A 23,802-nucleotide genomic window follows, 5' to 3' on the forward strand; every position below is an offset into this window, starting at 1 on the left:
CCGTTGCTTCTCTCACGTTGCTGAACAAAGCAGGAGAAAAATGATAAAACCAAGCTGATGGTCCACTGCAAGTTTATGTTATTTGATACCAACTCGACCCTCACTTCATCAAGGCAATTCCTTTGCATTCCTCTAAAGAGTTACCATAGCACTTTTTCACTTTTTCATCCCTCCTCAAACCTCCCATATCTCCTCTAGCCTCTACCCTTTCAGTTGAGAACCTTGCCTCATATCACTGGAACACTGAGGCCATTTGCAGAAGTTCCCCCTTCTCCCGTCCCTTCCTGTACATCACTCAGATATCTTCTGTTAATATCTCTTCTATCATTCATTTCACATAACAAGATGGCCTCAGAATTAGGGTTAGTCCTGGCCATTAATATAGTGTCATTTCCAGTTAGTAGGTAATGAGTGTCAACTGAATTGAATTCACTAACAAAAGTTATTTTTCAGACTACCTCATTTTCTTGAGGCTGATAAAGCTAAGGAGTGTCGGTGGTAAATCCTGGGAGTAAGACACTATCCCAGGAGTCTGCTCGAACAAGATGCTCTATCTTGGAGTAATTTCATTGGTTTTCCTCCATCCCTACAATCCTCTCTCCTCAGCTTTATCTCTTGGCTTCCCTGGCATCCTTCAAGTTTCATATTAAATCTCATCTTCTACAAGAAGCTTTTCTTGATCCCTTTCTCAAGTTTTCCTTGGCCTTTTTCTGCTCTACCTTTCATGAAGAGCAAGGTGTTCATCTCCATCAATGAGGAGAAAGTCCTATTCCAATGGGCTTTGAAACAGGAGTTACAGTTTACAACAGATTGTGAGCTAACAGGAGAGATTAGAGTTTATTATTATTTTTTTTGCCTTTGTCTTTTTAAATATCCCTAGCACTTAGTACAGTGACTGAAACATAGTAGATACTTAAATTCTAATTCACTGACTGGCTGACAACAACCAGGATTATATAATCCGACTATCGGTATACATGAAGCTAATGCTAGACAACTGTTACCAGGCAAAAAATTAAAAATAAGTATAAAGAAAGAAAAGGACCAGTTTACCAGGCTAAGGAATCACCTCTTCCATGAAATTTTTCTTAATTCTTCTTCCCAGCTGAAAGTAAACTCTCCCTCTTTAAATTTCTTTATTTTAAAAATTTCTTTATGGAAACTTCTTCCCTGTACAAAGTGTATTTGTCTTATCCTATATAAGGCAGGGTATAAAATTATTATTTTTAAAAAATATAATTGGGAGAATAATAATAATAGCATTTATATGCTTTAAGATTGGAAAAGTGCTTTGAAAATATTATTTTATTCCCACAATCATCTTGGGAAATTAGTGCTATTATTATCCCCATTTTACAGATGAGGAAATGGAGACAGACAGCATTTGAGTGATTTATTCAGGCATCTCCTGACTCCAAATCCTGCTCTCTATTTGCCATGTCACTTACAAGAAAATTTGATCGACAGGGAATGAATCCTAGAGAAGTCATTTTCAAGTGGAGACCCAGCCATACTGAGCAATGTGTGCAGGGACAAAATATCACAATGATAGTCCCTTGTGAGCAGCTACTAAGTTACTATGGAGACAGTTAGTTGGATAAGGATCTTTATACACACACACACACACACACACACACACACACACACAATCTATCCCTTTCACTGATGTTTTGCCTGGTGTGAAGGATAAGGGGTACAATGTATTATTTACCAATGGAATTATCAAGTACAACATTTGCACCCTGTTCCCAACTAGAGTGAATTTCACACCATGGCTAACCCTACATCAATGCTCTTCTATCAGTGCTAAAGGGGTCACTGTTCCAGCTTGATCAGAATGGTCCAGAACATTTGGGTCCCCATAGCCACTTAAAAAAAGACCAGACACCAGGGCAGGTGAACACCTGCACGTTTTCTGAGTGGGAGCAGGAGACCAGGAGAGCCAGGAGCCTGGATTGATTTGGGAGAAACAAGAGACCTATTTGGTTAGAAGAAGCAGGAAAGAAAATTTCTTTTTTTCTCCAGAGAATGGGGACAATAAGAAAAGGCAAAATCTCAGCTCTGTTCTCAGCAAGAGATTCAATAGCCATGAGATAAAGTCCATTAGCATTGGGTACCTCAGAAGGTAATTTCCAGTTCTTTTTTCACCTTTGATGGAGGGCACATCAATACTTTCTGTGACCAAAGAGGGAAGGTCCCTGTCACCATAGATCATAAATGGAGCCAAGAACTCCCATGATTTTTTCCCTTTTTGAGTTACCTCTAGCCTTTATCATTTCATAAAATGCATTTCTTGATATCGAAAAATATTAGTCTCACCTCTTCAACTATATTTAAGCTCACAGAAGACAGAGTTCATATCTTTTACATCTCTTATATTCCCCACTGCATTTGCCACAGAGTCACAGTATTTGATGAATGCTTGTGAGAGCAGCTAGCTGGAGGACCTGAGTTCAAATTCAGCCTCAAACACTTAATAGCTGTGTGATCCTGGAAAAGTCAGTTAATCCCGATTGCCTCAAAAAATTATCCAACCAAACCCCAAAACATAACAAACATTTGCTTATTTTAATAAAATGTTCTTTAATGATTATGATTCACATGAAGGCATCACCCACAAGACTACATGTTCTCATTTCACCTTGCCCTGATCCAGGCTTTGAACATCACTTCCCAGACTTATCCATCCCAGTCATTGCTCTTGAAGACTCTCTCCGACCAAGTCCAAGCATATTATTTTCCCCTATTAGAATATAAGCTCCTTAAGGAAAAGGACTGCTTCCTTTTTTCATTGAATTGAATTCATTCATTCATTCACTTATATAACCACATAAAGTATTCAAACTATGACATTTTATGTGATCCTCACAACAACCCTGTGAGGAAGATGCTATTATTATTTTCATTTTACAAATAAGAAAACAGACTTAGAAAGGTAAATGTCTTGCTAAGGGCTACAAGTTATTATCTACTATAGTTCATTGGAAAGAAGATTGGCTCCAGAATCAGAGCCTGATTCAAATCCCACTTCTGCTACTTACTAACTTGGACAAGTCACAACCTCCTTGGGCTTCAGTTTTCCCACCCTTAAATTGAGGGAGATAGACTAGATAGCCTCTGAGTCCTTTCCAACCACTGGTTTGAGTTTCTCTGAGGTGGGATTTTAACTCAGCTCTTCTCCAATGCAAACCACCTGACTCCTCAAGATACTCATCAACCAATGGACTACTTTGTTTATAGATTTAGAAAGCAAAGAGGGATTTTTCTGAAGCAATACACAGGAAATTGAAAATCAACCCTGTATTCTGACCCTAAGGAATGCACAAACTGTAGGGAAGGAAGATACAAGGTCTTGGAGATAGGTTACCTGTATCCTGTCTTCAGGAAGTTCTGTTTTCATGGCCAACATTTCCCTGGCATAGACATCTGGATAGTGGGCTTCATTGAATGCCTTTTCTAGTTCTTCCAATTGGTAAGATGTAAAGATCGTCCTGAGGGAGACAAAACTTATTGAAGATAATGGAAGCAGAAGAAACAATATCGGTTATCAGCTGTCAATTAGACTGATGACCCTCCCCTGCCTTTCCCCTTTTTGTTACTTCTCCCCCCATTAAAGGAACACAAAAACATTTTCAGCAATAATAATACTACTAATAATTATAACTAGAATTTATATAGCATTTTAAGTTAGACTGATAATCTTGCCAGCCTTTCTCTTCCCCCCCTAGAAAAGAACACATTATTATTACTTTAGTAATAATAATACCTAGCATTTTTATAGTACTTTAAGTCAGAATGCTTACTCTCCCCAGCCCTTCCCTTCTCTCTTCACACAAAGGAACATGAAAGTACTATCAGTAATAATAATAATAATGATAATTCTAATAACTAGAATTTCTGAAGCACTTTTTTTTTCAAAGTGCTTCACACATTATTTCAATTGATGTCACACTAGCCCTGTGAGGAAGATACTATTATTATCCCCATTTTATGGATAGAGAAACTGGGGCAGACAGAAGTTAAATTACTTGTCCAGACTCATATAGTTAATAAATGTCAGAGGGAAAATTTGAATTCAGGTTTTCCTGATTCCAATTCTAGCATTCTTTGCACTGTACCACCTCTCTAGCCATTCAGAATACATCTAATTCCAATGGAGAAGTCAAGGTAGTATAGCTTATAATTCTGGATGGATCCAATATAGCGTGGACCTTATATTGATGCACCACTCTGAAGAATAAAAACTGAGACCCTTCTACCCAGAAAAAAATAATACCTAGAATTATGCACATACAGAAGAACATGCAAACAATTTAACTTCTTTGAGTGGAATCCTACATGTCCCTTTAGTTAGTTTAGTAGTGTGTTGTTTTATCTTATCTGAGCCTGTCAATGATATTTCATTTAGAAGTCGCTCTGTGTTTGATCAAAGATGTATAGCAGAGAGAATTCTTAAGTCCTACTGAAAGTTTTTTCAAGAAGTCCTTGAAAAAGTCAGATATTGAGAAAGGGGACTGGATCTATTAATCTTTATCCCCTTATAGATACCATTCATTTATTTACTCAACAAGCATGTCCATGAATCCTTCCAAAGCTCAGAGACTTCTTATATTTCCACTATAACTACAACTAAAGAAATATATCCTGCAGTTTCTCACCTATTATCTTCCCTATACTCTTTTGTGAGCCTATTTTGCATTACAACTTTAATCCTACACCATTATTTTCTTAACTTTCTCCTCTGCTTTTCCTTCATTGGGATCCCTAAAATGTCAAATAGCCAAAACTCTATCAATTGCCCTGATATGTTCTAGAATTTCCATCCAGACCTTTCTACAACTTCAGTCTCTGATGCTCTACAGCCCAGCTTCTTAAACTGTGGGTCATGCCCCCATATGAGATTTTATAACTAAATGTGAGGGTCATGAGATCATGATTAATTATAAGTACATATTTTATTTGTATACCTTTTTATATACCTATATACCCAGGATCATGTAAAAATTTCTTGAGTGAAAACGGAATACAAATGGAAAAAGTTTAAGAAGCACTAAACTACAATATTCTCAAGCACCCAAGATGCAGATGGGGCATATTTTAATCTCCCAGGGAAGCACTTCAACTGTTTTTTGCCATCTAAAGATAGGCACAACCTCTTCCTTCTCCTAGTATTGATATCAAAATTATTTTCAGGTGACATTTACCTGGATACTGTTTAACAATGAAAATTGAAATCCAAGCTAGGCTTCTAATCCTGAAACTGTTTTAATGATATTTTATAGTTGATCCCAATAGAAATCTATTAAATCAACATAGATATACTACAGGACTTTAAGAATGCTTAGAATTTCCCATTTTCTTTCCAAACAAGTAAATAGCATTAATTAAAGGGGAATCACAAATGTAGTATCTACTCTCAATTCAATAATTACTTATTAATGTATACTATATGTATATATGTATACTATATGTATACAGGGAACAGTGGGCCAGAGATTGACTTAATATTGTTGGGGACTGGGGTTGAGAAGAAAAGGAAAAAAAATCAATTTCTTATAGAAAGTTCCAAGTTGACTTTCTAAATTCCACTCTCCCTTCATCCCCCTCACCGTTTTCCTGGTTTTGTATACAAAACCTGGTTTTCCTGGTTTAAGTGTACCAAAAAAAAATTCTTTGGTATTTTGAAAGTCTTTCACTTTTTACTCTGATTCTCTTTTATTCATAACTGGAGGGGCTCACCAACATAAATCACCCCAATCACAATTCCTTCTCATAATTATTGAAATGGATGAGCACAGGCGTACCATCTGGTCAAGGTCAAAGAGAGGATCAGAGGTAGATAGGGCTATACAAGAATCCTGCCTCCCAATCCATTTGGTTTTAGAGGCTGTTGGAATTTAGTCTCTAAAAACATCAATCTTGATTCTTCCTGTAGTTGGGACCCAAGTCCTACACCTGGCCAGTCTATAGTGATCCTGACTCCATAAGTGACTCAAATCCTATGTTTGTAAAATGGATCATCTCATTCAAAATCTGATGCCAAACTAATCTGTAAAAGAATTCACTTTGCATTTTTAAAAGTATGTTCTGGCATCTGAATGGACCAGCACGGGGAGAATTTGGTCCCTCTCCCCGTATCTGACTTTGGTTTTTTCCTATCTTCCTCCTCAACCCCCAGCTAAGTGAGGTATCTCTTTAAACCTGGATTATTTCCTAGAGATAAAAATCTATTGCCAAACATTTTCTTTTGTTGAACATTCGCAAATCAGAGGAGTATGGGAAAATCTACTTCAATTAATAAAAAACAAGTGTCAGCAATTAGCCTGTTCTCTAATCTCCACTACTCCCAGGTGCCTATGCTTCTGAAATAACTTGAATGAAGGGGGAGGGGGAGTTGAGGGGATAAGCTGCAACAGAAATCACAAAATTGAAGACCTCCAATGAGAGGGAACCTACTGCTTTCTGAGGGAGACCATTTCTTGCACAGTTCTAATTTCTTAGTTTAATTTTCATGTTCATGAATCTTTCAAAATATCTACAATGATGACCCATCTCAGAGATCATAATTTTAAAGCAGATTTGATGGAATTTTCAGGCTAAGAAAAAGGGCATGGAAAAACTCCTTAATGATCTCTCATTTTGATCTAGCAGGATCAAATATATATGGAAAAGCAGGAAAGGAAGAGAGAGAAAGAGACAGACAGAGAGAGAGAAAAGAAAGGAAAGAAAGAAATTGAAATATAAGGAACATTATGGGAGCACCCAAGATTTTAAGTAATAAACTTTTTATTTTTTAATAATAAAACACTGGGTTAGAGAGCTTGCAAAACACTAATGGCATTTATTAAGCAATAGTTAGCTTTGACTTTGATCCAGGATCTCCTTGATCCCTCTCATCCTAAAGAGATGGGGAGGATGGGAGTGGGAAGGGAGTATTAGGTGGGTAGGATCATGGGGAAATGTATAATTCTGATGGAAAACAGTAAGGGACTGGATTAGAAGAGATTCAGAAAATGATTTGGGGCCAAAGAAGAAACCACTTGAAAGGAAGTGATATTGTCAATATAGGAGAAAACTCCAGGCTTATATTCATTCAAGAGTATATTAGAAAAAGGTTCAGTTAAAGAACAACTTTTAAAGAATAATTAGGAATACCTTCTACCCAGCAGAGAGGTAAGGGACTGTTAGGACAAAATATTGCATATATCAGTGTAGTTTTGTTTTGTTTTATTTTTGCTTAATTTGTCCAAAGTGGGGGTTAGTTTAGAGGAGATAGTAGTGGAAAACGTGATATTAAGACAGAAGGCATCTATACAATGAATTTTTTCAAAAAAGAGAGATGGGAATAAAACGGAGAATTTCTAAAGGACAAAAAGATCAGGAGACAGTAGGAAAGAGGTCTAGATACTTAGTATGAGAATGTAATCGAGTAGAAAGGAGAGAAAGGGATTGCTAGGATAGGGTGGAGAGGAAGGGGAAAAAATGAAATCAGCAATAATCTAGAGATGATAAAGCGGAGGAGGGGGCAGAACAGGAATGGTTCTAAGAGAATAAGAAAGGAGGGAGAGAGAAAGAATTAAGGTTAAAAGGAGAATCGGAATATGGAAAAGAAATATCTAGTGACAAGGAATGGTTGAAGGAAGAGATGGTATGTCTGTTGGAAGACTAAGAAACTGGGAATCTAGTCGCTTTACTAGTCCTTAGTAGCACCCCTTCTGTGTCGTGGCAGCCGGGAGACGAAGGAATCAGCTTTAGTTGAAAGCGGGAGTGGATTTGTAGGGAGCCGAGGAATTGGTGCAGATCTGAGGAATATGCTGATACACTGAAATCTAGATGGTCGCTTCCCCCGTTCCCACTTTGTCTAGGACCCGGATTTCTGCCAATTTCGTTTTGGATTAAAAAGAAAAGGCAAACATGGGAGGAGAATAATTCGCAGCTGGGCCGGCAGCTCCTCGTACCCCTAAATCTAACCCATAATTCTGAAGGTCAGAGCACCGCATTTTCTCACCAAACCCAGACTGCCTCCCTCCACTCACAAAGCCTTTGCCTAGGGAGCAGGGGTACAGACCTTGGGGTGGGCTGAGGACAGATTATGGACTGAACGGAAAGAGAGCTAGAAGGTGGCTCCCGTAAGAGCTGGACTGAGCCACAGTAGTAAGTGACTAGTGAGTGAGTGGCCCTTACCTGTGTCGTCTCTTCTTCCGTTTCTTGGTCTGGTTTAAAGAAGATTTGGTCATTTTTCTGTCGCTGGAAGAAACATCTTCAGAATCTGAAAAGGGGAATGAGGGACATATAGCACTATGTGGAATCACGTCTCCTTGCTCTGATTGAGTAGTGGCTTTTGAGTAGGGGTCAAACTTTGGGGCCCGAGGGCTACAGTTCCTCTTGGAATCACCCCATCCCTACCGCTATTCTCACCACTGTTTGGAGGGTGCACCGCATCCTCCCGTTCTCAACGCAAATTATGAGAAAGATTTTTGTAGATTTGTTTGTGATAGAAAATAGAAAGAAAGGAAGAAGCCCATGGTGTCTTGAAAAGATCGGCGGAGGGAGTGACATATAGAGTAAAAGGAGATGCAGAGGTGGGTGGGTAGGGAAAGAGGGCTTGTGCCCGGAGTCCCGGGGGAGATCCAGGGAACAGAGGGAGCGCCTTGACTCTGTGTCCTCCCCCTTCCCTCTTCAACACACACACACACACACACACACACACACACACACACACACACACGCAGTAAAGTTGGACCCAAAAAGCCAGGAACTGCTGGTAGGAAAACCTGGCTTGGACAGGTGAAAGAGGAGGGGAGAGAGAAGGGGAGAACAAGAATGGGGGGAAATAAGGGCAAGATCCCCGGGTCACCTCTACGAGGAGGTGTGTTTGAAGGCCCGGCATTTCGTGGTAGGAAAAAAGAAAGAAAACGAAAAATAAGAGAAAGAAAAAGGAGCCTAAAGGAAATTGTAGGGTCTGCACCCCGCTTGTTGAAGGGGAGAGGAAGGAGAAGAACGGAAGGGGTGGGGAAGAGTAGCTGCAGCTGAAATCCGAGCACTGCTGAGAGGCATCACAGTCCAGGAACCAGAAATGGCTCATTGAAAATAAATATTAAATAAATTAATTCATTAAAATAGAGGTTGGTTTTCGAGGTATTAGATATTACGCGCCTCCAAGGGTTGTTTTGTTTGTTTGTTTTTAAACTGATGAAGGATGGAAGGAGGTGACATTCCTGGTCAGTTTTCGTTGGCTTTTTTTTTTTTTTTCAAAAGAGAAAATTTTGGTCTTTTGAACTAAAAAAAAAAAAAGAAAGAAAGAAAAAAAAAAAACCCAAAACCAAAAACCCCAAGAACAACCGAAAAAGGAAGGGAGCAATGGAGGGGAATAAGAACTTCGGACGCAGGCAGCGGAGGCGGGCAGCAACACCAGATAGCCGGGGATTTTAGCGAAGCCTGCAGCGGCTTGGGCTCCGCAGTCCCGGGAGTGTCCGCCGCGGGGCCCGGGCCCCTCTCGGAAAACGAATAGGGCTCTCTCCCAACTCATCTCTAGCTCCCGGCCTGCCTGGCCCTCATCGCCCAGGCTGCAGGAGACGTGAACTGGGAATGAACGGGGACTTCTGGGAGCTGCCCCAAGAGATCCGCGCTTCTCGCGCGTCCACCTTCGTCCCCCCGAAATACACAACGGACTCTGGCACCCAGCGCCCCCTCTCTTTCCCTGGCTTTGCAGCCTAAGCCGAACCCTAGGTTCTCAACGAAAGGCGGCGTCCCGGGTTGAGGGGGCCTATCCGGAAACCCCGAGAAATCGTGAAGCCGTTCCTGTCGGCGGGCTGTTGGAGGGGGGCCAGGCTGAGCAGGAGCGGACGGCCAGGCGCGGGGGTCGGGTGGGTTAAGGATGCTGGGAACCGGGATCCTTGGGATGCCCTGATGGAAGCGGAGGGTCTCTGTTCTCCCTGCTCCGGTCACTTTGTGGGCCACTAACTTTTTTTTCTGCTTGTCTGTCCTGGGGAGGGATTCCAAGGGCGACGAATGGACAGCTCTCCAGGCTCTCCTCCTAATCTCCCCCTTTCTCCCATCCACCATCCATCCCTTCTTGCTCGGTTCCTACCTGAACTGGCCGTCTGGCTGGTATCGAGCTGCCCCGAAGCTCTGCCCAAGGGCTGCAGGTGGACATTCTGGGGGTCGGACAGGACTTCCAGGAAGGTGGGTTGCGTGTAGAAGCCCGGGAGCCCCCCTGTCCCCAGAAGCCCCATTCCCCCCACACCGGCCGGGCTGAGTACCGAGCGGGCAGTCAGCAGGTGCCCCGTAGGCAAGCTGTCCAGGGCGGCCCGTGGATGTGAGCTGGGTGGCTCCTTGTTTAAGCCTAGAATCTCTTGGATGCCGAAACCGGTGCACCTGGGCGGGTTCCCCCCCGAGTTACTCTTGGCCACAGTCTCGGCTTTGGGTTTGCTCAGCGCTTCCCCAGCTTTCCCTGTCATCTCCGGGTGCTTTGGAGGGGCAGAGCCCGAACCGATTTTTCCTCCCCCCACCCCCCCTCGTCTCTCCCCTCCTCTTGAAGTTGGTCCCAGGTGCCCCCTCTGGTGTCTAATGCTCTGGAGCCCCAAGGAGATTCCCCTTTTATCCAACCAGGCAGCAGCCCAAGTGGGGTCAGAGCTGAGCAGCCAATCACCGGGGCCAGGAGCGATTAGGAATTCCAAAAAATTCCTACAGGCTACAGGCTACAGGCGGCAGGCGGCACAGAGGGCCCCAGGGGCACCAGGACAGGGACCAAAAGGCCAAAGAGGGCTCTGATCCGTGTGAGAGGACCTGGTAGGCAGGCCCCTGTTTCTAGGGCACAGCGTGGCAAAGAGATTTGGGGCCCAAAAAAGAGAATAGAAAAACTGGGGAAAGTGGACAGAGATTCAGCTGGAGCAGATGAGGAGTGGGAAAGGGTGTCAGACAAGTGGAATACTTTGGAGGATTCTGAGGAGTAGGAGAAGATGATTCTGACAACTTAGAAAAAATTTCCTGGCCAAAAAAACCAAACCAAACCAAAACAAAAAACAAAACACAAATGTCTAAAACACAGCTAAGGAGTCTCAGGCCCAAAGAGTTGGTCCATGCAGCAGTGCTAAAGAGGAAAGGACCATTTTTAAAAGGGTAGAAAAACAGTCTCAATAGAGAAGAAAGCTATGTATTCAGTCCTGGGAAAGGAGACTAGACCACAAGACCAGCTAGAAAACCAATCCTCTGGTTTCACAGACAAGGAAACTGAGGCAGTGAGAGGTTAAATGATGGTGCCTAGGCAAGTAGAAAATAAGTACCAGAGGGGAGATCTGGAAAAAAAAAGAAATCTAGTCTGTGTTGGGGTCGGGGGAGGAGAAGAGGATATTCCAGGGGGAAGTTGAAAGGACTTATAGAATCTCTGTTAGAATAAAGAGCAATTAGGGAATTGTCTAAGAGAAGTCATCCTACTAGAAAGAGGAGGGTTACCTCTCTTGGAGAGGATGGCATTTTCTCAGAATTTATCTGAGGAAACATGTTAGGGGTGGAGGGGAGGAAGATGTGTATTGAACATACCATTCAGCAAAACACTAGGATGCTGGCTATCTAACCAATGATATTTTGGGGGTAGGATTCTGGGATTGAGTTTGAGGTTAAAGAGGAAACAAATTTTTGGAACTGTAATTTTAATGAAGATTTAGGATTACTGGAAAGATCAAAAATAGAAGATTGTACCAAATAGGAAAGGAAATAACTCAAACCCAGACTAACCCCATCAGGAAGAGGCTAAAATTGAAAAAGCATTCTGATCCAAAGGTTGGGGATGATACCATTGGCATGAAGAAACTGGGGCTCTGAGAAAAAAAAACCATCACAGGGCTCTTGACTGAGTCATCTTAGGAGTGTGGCTAGAGGATCTCTTCTCCACCCCCCCCAAAGTCCCAACCCCCAGTCTATTAATCAAGAAAGACAGTCTCCAGCTCCCAGGGAATGGGTGGGTCCCTGTGTCCTTGACAGATATTAGCTATTTCCCTGTTAAGGGACCAGCCACCTCTGGTACCAGAGAGATGGATGCAGGGACAATCAAAACTATCTGAAGAACAGGGGTTAAACTAGAGAAATGACTTACTTAATGTCATCCTAGTGGTCTGCAGCGAAGGCTCCAATAATACCTTTGTATTACACATGAATTTTCACATGGATCATCTTGTTTAATCTACAAACCACTCTTTGAGATAGATAAGGTAAATCTCATTGTCCACATTTTAAAGAAGAGAAAATGAAATTCAGAAAATTAACTGATTTGTTAATGGCTTCAGAGCTAATTAGTAATGAACTATACTAAGATCTAGCAATCCTGATTTTTAAGTCCTGGATTTTTCCATTACCTCTTAAGTGCAGATTAATCTATAATTCTAGAGTCCTTGATTCTAAATAGAATAGATTCTAGAGTCCTTGATGCTAAATAAATTTTGTTTTATCTTTTTTGCTGCTATTATTTGTGTTCATTTGTGTCCATCTGGATCCATTTGGGAGTTGGGATTTCTTTTGTTTTGGTTTGGTTTGGAACACTACTAAGATACTGCTATTTTCTTCTCCATTTCATTTTTACTGATGTGGAAACTGAAGCAATTAGGGTTAAGTGACTTGCCCAGGGTCACACAGCCAGTCAGTGTCTAAGGCCATATCTGAATTCAAGAAGATGAATCTTTCTGACTCCAAGCCTGCTACTTCATCCACTTTGAACCTTAGCTGCCCCATATACCTCTCATGTGTGTTCCTTAATCTCTATTCACACAGCCACTATCATGGTGAAGAGCCTCATCACCTCATACCTGGACTATTGCAGTAGACAATTACAATTGGTCTCCCTATCTCAAATTTGTTCCCATTCTAATAATACTCCACTTGACTATCAAAGTGATTTTCCTAAAGTGCAGATTTGAACCATGGAACTCAGTAAACTCCATTGGCTCCCTATGAGGATCAAATATAAATTCGTTTAGCATTTAATGTCTTTCCCTACCTGGCCTCCTTATCTGTTCAGTTTTCTTATTTTTGTCTCTTTTCCACATATTTTACAATTCAAAAAACCTGGTCTACTTCACTCCATGTCTTTTTACTGACTGCCCTCCATGACTAGAATGCTCTTCCTTCTCATCTTCTCCTCTTGATTGGTTTCCTGAGCTTCCATTAAGACTCAGCTCAAATTTCACTTTTTGTAAGAGGTCTTTCCTGGTCTTCCTCTTCTCTTCACTCCCAATTGCTCATGCCTTTCTACTGAGATAATATATTTTATATATAATATTGAGATTATATGTATATGTGTTTTATCCCTCTGAGATGTATATATCTTGTATGTACATAGTGTTGGGGGGTTTTGCATGCTATTTCTCATTATAATGTAAATTATTTGAAGGCAAAGACTGCATTTTTGTCTTTATTTTCTTTAATTGTATCTCCAGTGCTTAACATAGTGCCCAGCATGTAGCAAGTGTTTAAAAAATACTTTACTGACTTTTTTGGAACCAAGATGGACAGGGAAGAGGACCACACTATAAAATTTCATAAATCTCTACCCCAACTAGTTTAATTCATGCAAACAAATGGATTAATTGACCAAAAGGAAAAAAAGTTTTAGATAAATTAACTGAAAGATACTTCAATCCATTTGAGGAAAGCCAAGAAGAGATCCAAATGGAAGAGATATAGTCCCTTTTGACAAAAACCACAGAAGGAAGAAAGATGTTTTGGGGACCAGCCCATCATTCTCCATAGTGATTAATAGGAGATTTGGAGTTCTATGAAGGATTAGAATTCTCTGATAGATATAACCTCTATCAGATGATATAGCCTTTGGGGATTTTTATCATGTAATATAATGCAAGTAGAGATGAACCCAGTGAAAAAATGTATACACCCCATACATAAAAGAGGAGCAATGACAAATTCAAGACAAGAGAAAATTGACCCTGGAGTTGACTATTCAAGATGACTGGGTTAAACTCCTTCCTCTGACACATTCTGGATGATTGCCTCTGGGAAGGTCACTTACCCTACCCCCCCCCTCTTAGAACTTAGACAACTCTTGAAGACTTTAAGTTGCATAAAAGGTACCAACTTGCATTGATAGAGGGAATTTCCTCATCCCAGAATTCCTTAAGTTAATGAAATCACAGGTGCTACCTCTATCTCAATGTTTATTGTTGTCTTCAATCATTTTCAGTCATGTCCTATTCTTTCTGATCTAATTTTGCAGTTTTCTTGTCAAAGATAGTGAAATAATTTGCCATTTCCTTCTCCAGCACATTTTACAGATGAGGAAACTGAGGCAAACAGGGTTAAGTGACTCGTTCAGAGTTACAGCTATTAAGGATTTGAATTAATGATTAATGAATTTGAAAGGTCTCTGAGAATTTGAATTCATGAGAATGAGTCTTCCTGATTCTAAGCCTAGGGCTCTATCTACTATATGTATGTGTGTGTGTATGTATATGTGTGTGTGTGTATATGTGTGTGTGTGTGTGTGTGTGTGTGTGTGTGTGTGTAAATGAATATAAATTCCTTGAGGGCAGAGATTGCTTATTACATTTTTATCTTTGTATCCCAAAGTGACAGCCACAAAAATTGGTGTTTAATAAATGCTTGTTGATTGCTTAAGTGAGACAACATGTAAAATGTTTTTGTAATCTATAAATTACCTTGGAAATGGTAGCTCCTGTTATCATTATCAGCCCATCTCCTTGTAATTGAAAAGCATTTGGGAGAAAAAGACAAAAATTTCAAATGCTTCTAAAAAGTAACTAGAACAAGGGTGGTCTCTAAGGGGAATGAAACCTGTCTGTTTCAAAGGTTCCCATTTTTATAGCTGGGGATGAATGTGTATGTTATGTTAATGGCATTTGTCATGTCACCGACATCACATGACAACCAAGATGAGCTGGATGAAACACTACGAGGAGGGACATGAGTGATGGAAAACAAAGGATTTGAATGACAGAAAATAGATCTTGTCAGGAAATAAGGATGAAAAACTCCTTGACCAACTCCTGGTGGACATGCCAGATCCTCAATTCTGGTGAAATAATCCTGAGATGGGGTTTACAAGCTCTCTGTAGAATCATTGTTCTGAAGATAATAAATGTGGGTTCCCAAACTGAGGGAATAGAAACAAAGCAGCAGAGACTTCCTGGTGTCCATTCACAATCCATGAATTTTGCAGATGGGATTTTTGTAACTAATCTCAGGGGGCCACATTGCAGATTGTCCGTGGAGCAAATGGTGTGTGTGTTGCAGATTAAGTATATGTTGCTTGCTACTGCTCTGTAACTCTCATCTCAATATGTGAATTGTCATTCTGCATCAGACTTATGGTCAGAGTTATTCCTGTAAAGGGGACGAATGCTATATCTAGGGTCATCCGTAGAGAGAGGGAGACCCTGAGGTAATCACACTATATAGTCCTCTATTGGAATTGAATTGAAGAACAAAAGGCAGCCTTTAAAAAATCATTTTTATTGATATCTTTTGTTTTTTAAAATATCTTTATTTTTGAATCACCACATATAATTATTGGAAGAAACCTCAGTGTTCATCTAGTCAACCCATACACAAAGTAATATCCCTTCTCCTTCTCCAGCTGAGCAAACTTTACCAAAGATAGTCCTGAAGGAGAAAGAAAGTCATAAATGTGTATTGAACAATAGTAACTCAGCGACATTTCAATCTATATCACCCTTATCAGATGGCAGGGCCAAAACAATGGCAGAATGACAGTGGCTTTGCCTCAGCATGCTGAAATTTAAAAGACATCTTTTCTTCAGCAAGTAGAAACAACCAGATAAGAAGCATGTACTGAAGCCTCACTAGAAATCTTGCCCTTTTGTGGGTACCCTCCCCTCCTCTGCCTCTTTTCTCATCTTTCCTCCTTATTTAGAATGTGAGCTCCTTGAAAGTAAGTACTACCTAATTCGCTTATATTTATATTCCTAGAACCTAGCACAGTTCCTGGAACATAGTGATAACTAACAACTTATTGATCTCTGTCTCTGTCTGTCTGTCTGTCTGTCTCTCTGTCTGTCTCTGTGTGTCTGTGTGTCTGTGTCTGTGTCTGTCTCTCATACTTCCCCCTCCCCCCCCCCTGCATCTCAGGTAAACTCTCCAGTCCCCACCTCCATAACTAACCAGCCCTACTGCCTGAGGGCACATGACCATGATGCTTGGTCCAGGTTTGTTTTGTACTGCTTGTCCTGGGCACAAAAACTATTAGTTATGGCTTTGAATTTCAGAGCTAGAATCCTCTCTTTACACCATCCTGTACAAGGTTCTTATCTAGCTTCTTAAATGATGGAAAGTTTACCATCTCTTTGGGCACTTTTGGACAGGTGAGGAAATATTGTTATTAAGGTTTTCCTTACATGTAGCTGAAACTTTCATCTCTGCAACTTCCAATAATTGTTCATGGTTCTGTCCTCTGGAGCCAAGGAGAACAAGTCCCAATCCCCCTTCCCAATGGCAGTCCTTCAGATCCTAGAAAATAGCTTCCCCCTATATCTTTTTTCTTTTTTTCCCAGAGAATAGATTTTTTTTTGTATTTTTCTCTTTTCCCTTTTAAAAATTCTGAAATTAACAAACACCAAATAAAATAAGCATTTCCATATACATTGTAGAATGAAAGGAGGGAATCATATGAACCTGTAAATCTCTATTATGTAGAACTTGCTTTTAAATATATATATATATATATATAATTAATGGAACTTTTACAGTTATTCTACTTGTTTGTGATTCCTTCTAGTTTCTCTTCTCTTTTATTTTTTTTGGGGGGGCAAGGAAATTGTGGTTAAATACGTTGTCTCACATAGCTAGTAATTATAAAATGTATGAGATCACATTTGAATTCAGATCCTTCTAATTCCAGTCACTATCCAGCCACTGCACCATCTAACTGCCCTTTCATATATATTTAAATTTTGAGAACTCTTTCTCAGCCTTCATCTCCTGCTCTCACCCCAGCTAAGACTTTTTTTTTTCTATATAAAACTTCCCATTCTTTTCAGATTTTATAGTTTTTAGTTTCCTCAAATCCTGGCTGCTCTCTTTTAGATTCACCCCTGGTGTCAATATTCTTCAAATGTCTTTCTTCTTCCTCCTTCCCTTTTTTCTTTTTCTTTCTTCCTTCCATCCCCCCTCCTTCCCTTCCTCCCTCCTTCTGTTCCTCTCTCTTTTCTTTCTTTCTTTTTTTTTTCTTTCTTTCTTTCTTTCTTTCTTTCTTTCTTTCTTTCTTTCTTTCTTTCTTTCTTTCTTTCTTTCTTTCTTTCTTTCTTTCTTTCTTTCTTTCTTTCTTTCTTTCTTTTCTTTCTTTCTTTCTTTCTTTCTTTTCTTTCTTTCTTTCTTTCTTTCTTTCTTTCTTTCTTTCTTTCTTTCTTTCCTTCTTTCTTTCTTTCTTTCTTTCTTTCTTTCTTTCTTTCTTTCTTTCTTTCTTTCTTTCTTTCTTTCTTTCTTTCTTTCTTTCTTTCTTTCTTTCTTTCTTTCTTTCTTTCTTTCTTTCTTTCTTCTTTTCTTCCTTCTTTCTTCTTTTCTTCCTCATCCTCCACATTGTTTTCATTTCTTTGCTACAACAAACGTGCTGTTATACATTTTTTTAAATGCATATGGATTTTTTCCATCTTTCTTTGATCTCTTTGGGAATATAAGATGTTTGGGTGAAGTTATATTGTCTGGTCCAAGAGCATGCATAGTTGAAACACATTTTTGCTATGATTCCAAATTGCTTTTCAGAATGGTTGACCCACCTCACAGTTCCACTAACGTTAGTGCACCTGTCCTCCCACAATCCAGCTAAAGATTGTCATTTTCCTTTTTTGTCACCTTTGTCAATTTGACAGAATCTAATTCTCTATTTTCAGTAGAAGGGTTGAGGACTAAAGAAAGAAGCTAAGAAGGAGGGGACTATGATTAAGCGGTATGATGGGAAAGAGATGGACATGAATGATGAAAGGGCTTTAGACTTTTCATCTAACAGCAGGAAGGTGAGGAATGCCTACATGTCATTTGTCCTATATAGCACAGGTGAGAGAAGACTTATAAGGAAATAGAAGGACTAAAAAACAAATAAAACAACAAATAATAACAAAACTCAAGATGGCAGTTGTTTACCTGTCAAATAATCTTAACCACTGCTTTTGCTCAAGATGTTACTTATCCTTGGAATGCCTTTCCTCTTTTTTCCATAACCTCTGCATTTTGAAATCCTTCCTGTTCTTCAGGACCCAGATCAAGTGTTATTTCTTCCGTTGAAAAGATTCCCTGTAATCAGAAATTACCCACCTCAATTAGATAATAAGCTTTTTGAGGGGGAGGGATTGCTTTGTAATTCACCTGATTTCCCTAGTATCTAGCACAGTGCCTTGCCCAAAGAATGCATTTAATAGATATTTGTTGAATTAATGTTGAATTCCCTTTCTTAGACATTGAATTGTAATTTGTTCATACTTTCCTTCTGCATTTATCATGTTCTATTCTATTTGCTTTTTAAAAAGTATATAAATTTTATTTTGACTTTCATTGATAAGTACAGACATTCAAATATATGAACAAGGACATAAGTAAAAGAAACCACAAAAAATGAGGGTATAATCTGAAACTAGATAACAAGAGATTATAAATGATTACACATTCCCTTAGCTTCCATGATTTATTGACTACTAACCCCACCCTCAAAAGATGTGTATATTGACTTTAACATGGTGATTCCCTCATCATCCTTGTTTCCTGATTTTTTTTTTTTACTTTCTTGACTGTGAATAATATAAATTTGCCGTGTTATTGCTATTTTTACATGTGAACTTAAAGATTTCATTTTTTTCATTTAATATCAGAGAGTCAAATAATTACTCTTGATAGAGACCTTGGGGGCCAGCCATCTAATCCAAACCCCTCATTTTCCAGAGGAGAAAACTGAGGTTCAGAGAGATAAAGTGACTCATCCAAAGTGGCAGAACTCAAATTGACACCCAAGTCTTCTGATTCCAAGGCCAGCATCTCTTACTCTGCCTCACACTGTCTCTTGGATTTGAGAGTAGAAACTATTTTCTATTTTGTCTATATATCCCTAGCAACCAACACAATGCTTTATACAGAGTAGGTATTTAATTAAATGACTGTTATGTTGAGTTGAATTTTTTTTAATGCCATCATTTCTTATGGCACAATATTATTCCTTTATATTTACATATATGCCAGTCCCTTCCTAATTGTTGGACATTTACTTTATTTCCAGTTTTCTATTGTTTTTGACTTCTTTGATGTTACAGATGTAAAAGGAAGGGGTGCTATACCTCTACCTCAGTAAATGTAATATGAGGAGGGTGAGTTTCTAAGAGAGCAATGGCTATCTTTTCCTTTCTTTGTATCTCCAGGCTTAGCACAGTGTCTGAGATTTGTCGGGTACTTAATAAATGCTTATTGACTGAGTTGCTGAATTTTTAAAATGTATAAACATGATTTCCACAAGCTATCTCTTTGCAAGGTGTGAATTTCTCTTTAATTGGATCAAGAAAGGAAGAGCTGATTAGTTAATAATTGAGGTAACCAAGACCCTGGGGGCTTTAAATAGTGAAGAAAGTTGAGCACTTCTCCCTAGTATAGCAGGGAAACAGTTGTGTGATAGAGGATTCCAAGCTCTCAACACTTTGAGTCAGACCTTTGTTCCTGTACCAGAAAGGGAGAAGGAAAAGGTCCCAAAGGGAGGGTTTCATTCCCTCCTGCCCATTGACCATAGTCTCTTTGAGAGGATGGGCCAGCAGCAGACAAAACATCCAGAGGATACATCAAGGCAAAGCAAGTGTGAATTCAGATGGATATAGAAAGAGGCTTCAAAGGAGGAAGCAGCTTCAATGAATGTGAACCCCAAATTCCAAAGAAGGAAGCCAGATATGGACTCAAGGAAAGATTCTCAAGCATTAGAAATTGTGAATTATCCCTTTGCTCTAAGTATTCTCTACAAGTATACTTCACCACTACAATACTTTAAATTTAAACCCATTCACTTGGACAGGGAAGGGATGAAGGGATCAGGGATAGAGTATTCTCTTTTAATACCAATTATAATACTTCCTGAGTAAATATTCCTTTTTTCAAAAAATCAATCAACCAACTAATTAAACATGTAATTGGGGAAAACCCCAATTCTTCAAGTTGTATTCAGACACAATCAGTTCCTTCTCTGGATATGAATAAGATAATTCAGAATAATCATGGATCATTGTACTGCCTAGTAAATATTCCTAAAAAGCTAAGTGAAGATATGAACTGATAATCAATGGAAAGAAAACCAATATGGCTTGATATATAAATGATGATACTAGAGATCTAGGCCCTGGAGTTATTCCTTAAATAAAAAAAATAAAAAATAAAAGCAAAAAGTAAGTAAAAGAAGTAAGGAGCAACTTGCCAATACTTATGGAGTTGGAGAATTATTCTAGGGAGTGTGTGAGGCAGTTATGCAGATAATGCTGCTAGGAATATTTTTGAGCAGATACGTTTTTTTTTTTTTTTCCTATATACTTTTTCTAAAATCACATCATCAATTGCCATGGGTCCATTTATCATCTTTTTACAGATGATTTTCATTAAAGTGATTACCACCCCCCCAAAAAAAACCCCAGTATCTATTTTAATTAATTTCTCTTGACATAGGACGGGGTCATAGTTAAGGGATAGGAGTAAGACAGAGAGGGGCCTTGGCAGGAAGGAACAGAAGAGCAGCATAAATCCAAATTTAGTAATTTCATCCTCTCCCTTTGCTGACTCCCATTGGGAAACTGGCTGCAGAGGGAATTCATATTTATTCAGAACTCTTCATCTGAGGAATAATAAAAATAAAGAAATAAAGAATGGTCCTTATCTGAGGCTTCTAATTGATTTAACTGGCTGCACAAAAATCTTCTGAGAGCTTCCCAAGCCAATGGAATTCTGCACCTGGGAGAAACTCTTCTTAGGAACCATCTAATTAACTACTACTCTAATGACTCATTCGGTTACTTTTGTAGCTTCCCAAGTATCTTAGAAGTTGAAGCTTACCTACCTTCCAACTCCACCCACCTCCATCTACTAGGAAGAAACGGTGATTTTTGGGTAGCAGTAAGAATAAACTGAAAGTCCTTCTACCATTAGTCCTGGTTCCTAGTTTTCATTCTCACTTCTACTCCCATTCTCTTCCCTCATGAGGGCAGAGATTATATTAATGTAAGATATCAATCTTTCTTTTTTTATTTAGAATTTTTTTTCCACAGTATATATGCATGAGTAATTTTTTTATAATATTATCCCTTGTATTCATTTTTCCAAATTATCCCCCCCTCCCTCCACACTTCCCCCCATGACAGGCAATCCCATACATTTTACATATGTTACAATATAACTCAGATACAACATATGTGTGTAAATACCATTTTCTTGTTGCACATTAAGTATTAGATTCCGAAGGTATAAGTAATCTGGGTAGATAGACAGTAGTGCTAACAATTTACATTCGCTTCCCAGTGTTCCTTCTCTGGGTGTAGTTATTTCTGTCCATCATTGATCAATTGGAAGTGAGTTGGATGTTCTTTATGTTGAAGATATCCACTTCCATCAGAATACCTCTTCATACAACAATGAAGGATATCAATCTTTCTTAAGAGAAAATTAAGGTTATACCCTCATCTTAATGTAATTCAACATATTCTTCAGTAAGACCTGAGTCAGAGACCACCATGTTTCCCATTTTTATCTTGATGATTCCTATGCCCATCAGCCCTGCCTCTTTCACCTGTGCTTTCATTAAGTTCATATGATAGCTTCTGACTTGAAGGTATGTTCATATCTGTCCCTAATCACTGAATGTAAAAAGACCATTTATTTTCATTTTCCTTATTCTGGCAGTCCAGCTTTTCTAAAACCATGAATAAGAGCCAGGGAATACTAGCTTTTTCAATGCTTTTGCTCTTCCCCTTAAGTGCTTCAAACACCCATGGGGCTAATTCCATGGGTCCAAAGGGACTCCCTTCTTATTTCATTGAGAGGGCTCCCCATGGGTGTCTAGAAGGGCAACAGCCCTGGGGTGACAAGGTACTAAATCTGACAATAAAATATAAAGGTTCTTTTTCTGTCACAAGACTCTTCCCCTACTTCGACTGCAATATCAGCAAGGCAATATCAGCAATGAAGTCAAGTTGATACAGTCTTGCATAGAGATGTCAAATGTCCTAGGTCCTAGAAGGCAAGACAGTTCAGAAATTCACTCTCAGGAGCAATAAAACACTCACAAGCCATAAAATTCAATAATAACAATAAGATTAAAAGGATACAACTTATAAGGAACTGATGTTGCTCCCTTTGTTTCCGAGTAGCAACAAAATATCAGAAAGAATTCCTACAGGGCAGGGGGAATTCCACCCAAATCTCAGAAACAACAACTCTGCAGAAGCTGGGCTCCTTATGTCTTAGCCAACAAAGAAAGCTCACCAGTGCTTTCTTCCTAACCCTCTGTACTGGCTAAATTCATAGGATGATCTCCTTACCTCCTTTAAGAGAAACTGGCCTGGTCTATGTAAGTCGTGTCATTCCTATCACCTTGTGTGGGAATATGCACACTGATGAGACCATAAATTCATCTGAGTACATTATTTTTAGTTCAGCTGGGTAGGATATTCAGGAGCAAAGTCTGATTCCTCTTGACTATCTTAAATCACTTTCCATCTTTTTCTTCTTTTTACTCTGACAAGTAAGTAATCCTATGTGATTTAAACTCGGGTACCTTGATGAATTGTATTTTTCTTTTTAGCTGCTTGTAACCACCCCCCCCCTTTTTTTTTTTATCAATGTAGCTTAGGAGTTTGATGGTATTTTGTCTGGGTCAGTCAAATATCATGTTTCTCTCTGAGGATGTTCAGAGAAATCTATCAACTTATAGTCAGTCCCTTGGTTTTAAGAATTCTGGGGAATTTTCTTTAGCACTATCCTGAAAAAAAAAAGGTGTTTAAACTATTTGTTTCTCAGCATTTTTCAGATGATTGGGTGACTTGTATTATGTATCTCTGAGCTCCATCTAATTCTTTTTTCTCCAGTAGAACTGATTCATAATTGTCATTCAATCTTTTTGGGACTCAGTTTCTTTATCTGTAAAGTGAAGTTAATCTAGACCTCCAAAGTCCCTTTCAGTTTTAATTTTATGACCTAGGATTTTGTTTGCTACATTTTTTCCCATATCTCCCACCTAACTTTGCTTGAGGAAGAAGAGGAGATGAGGATTTGGTTATTCCCTTAAATTTTGCTATTGTTCTGGTATCACAGAAATTTGGATTCTTGCTTCGCAGTTGTCTACCCTGCCTCCAATGGCACAGTCTGTGGATGACTTTCAGTCACATTCATATAGAGTCATGGAGAAGCCATGAAATATGGTGGAAAGAGACTGGATATGATGTCAGGAAAATCCTAATCTCAGCTGACTTTTACAAGCCATGTGATTTGAATCAGTGTGGTATGTAGTGAAGAGAGTGACAACTGGAAACAGGAAGACCTGGTTCAAATGTCTATCACTTGGAAAAAAGTCATCTGACTTCTCCATTTTTAAAATGAAGGAAGTTGGACAAGATGATCTCTGAGGTCTCTTCCAGCTCTAAATTTATGATCCCCTGAAATGGAATATTATTGTTTCATAAAAAATGATGTACAAGCTGATTTTAGAAAGGCCTAGAAAGATTTACATGAACTGATGCTGAGGGAAACAAGCAGGACCAGGAATATATTGTATCTAATAACAGCAAGACTGTGCAATGATCACCTATGAAAGGC

General features: G+C 39.2%; 1 protein-coding gene across 2 annotated transcripts in view; it reads right to left on the minus strand.

The window, feature by feature from the left end:
• The window catches only part of VSX2 (visual system homeobox 2), a 28,637-nt gene extending 18,177 nt beyond the window's left edge, over positions 1 to 10,460 (minus strand). For both annotated transcript variants that reach the window (XM_074290036.1, XM_074290035.1), the window contains exons 1-3: positions 10,091 to 10,460; positions 8,185 to 8,269; positions 3,368 to 3,491 (exon numbers count right to left, since the gene is read on the minus strand). In XM_074290036.1, the coding sequence (XP_074146137.1) occupies positions 3,368 to 3,491; positions 8,185 to 8,269; positions 10,091 to 10,460 (579 nt within the window). The remainder of the gene's footprint in view (positions 1 to 3,367; positions 3,492 to 8,184; positions 8,270 to 10,090) is intronic.
• Between the last annotated feature and the right edge of the window lie 13,342 nt (positions 10,461 to 23,802).

Source organism: Sminthopsis crassicaudata, chromosome 2, assembly GCF_048593235.1.
Source record: "Sminthopsis crassicaudata isolate SCR6 chromosome 2, ASM4859323v1, whole genome shotgun sequence".
NCBI classification, from domain to species: Eukaryota; Metazoa; Chordata; class Mammalia; order Dasyuromorphia; family Dasyuridae; genus Sminthopsis; species Sminthopsis crassicaudata.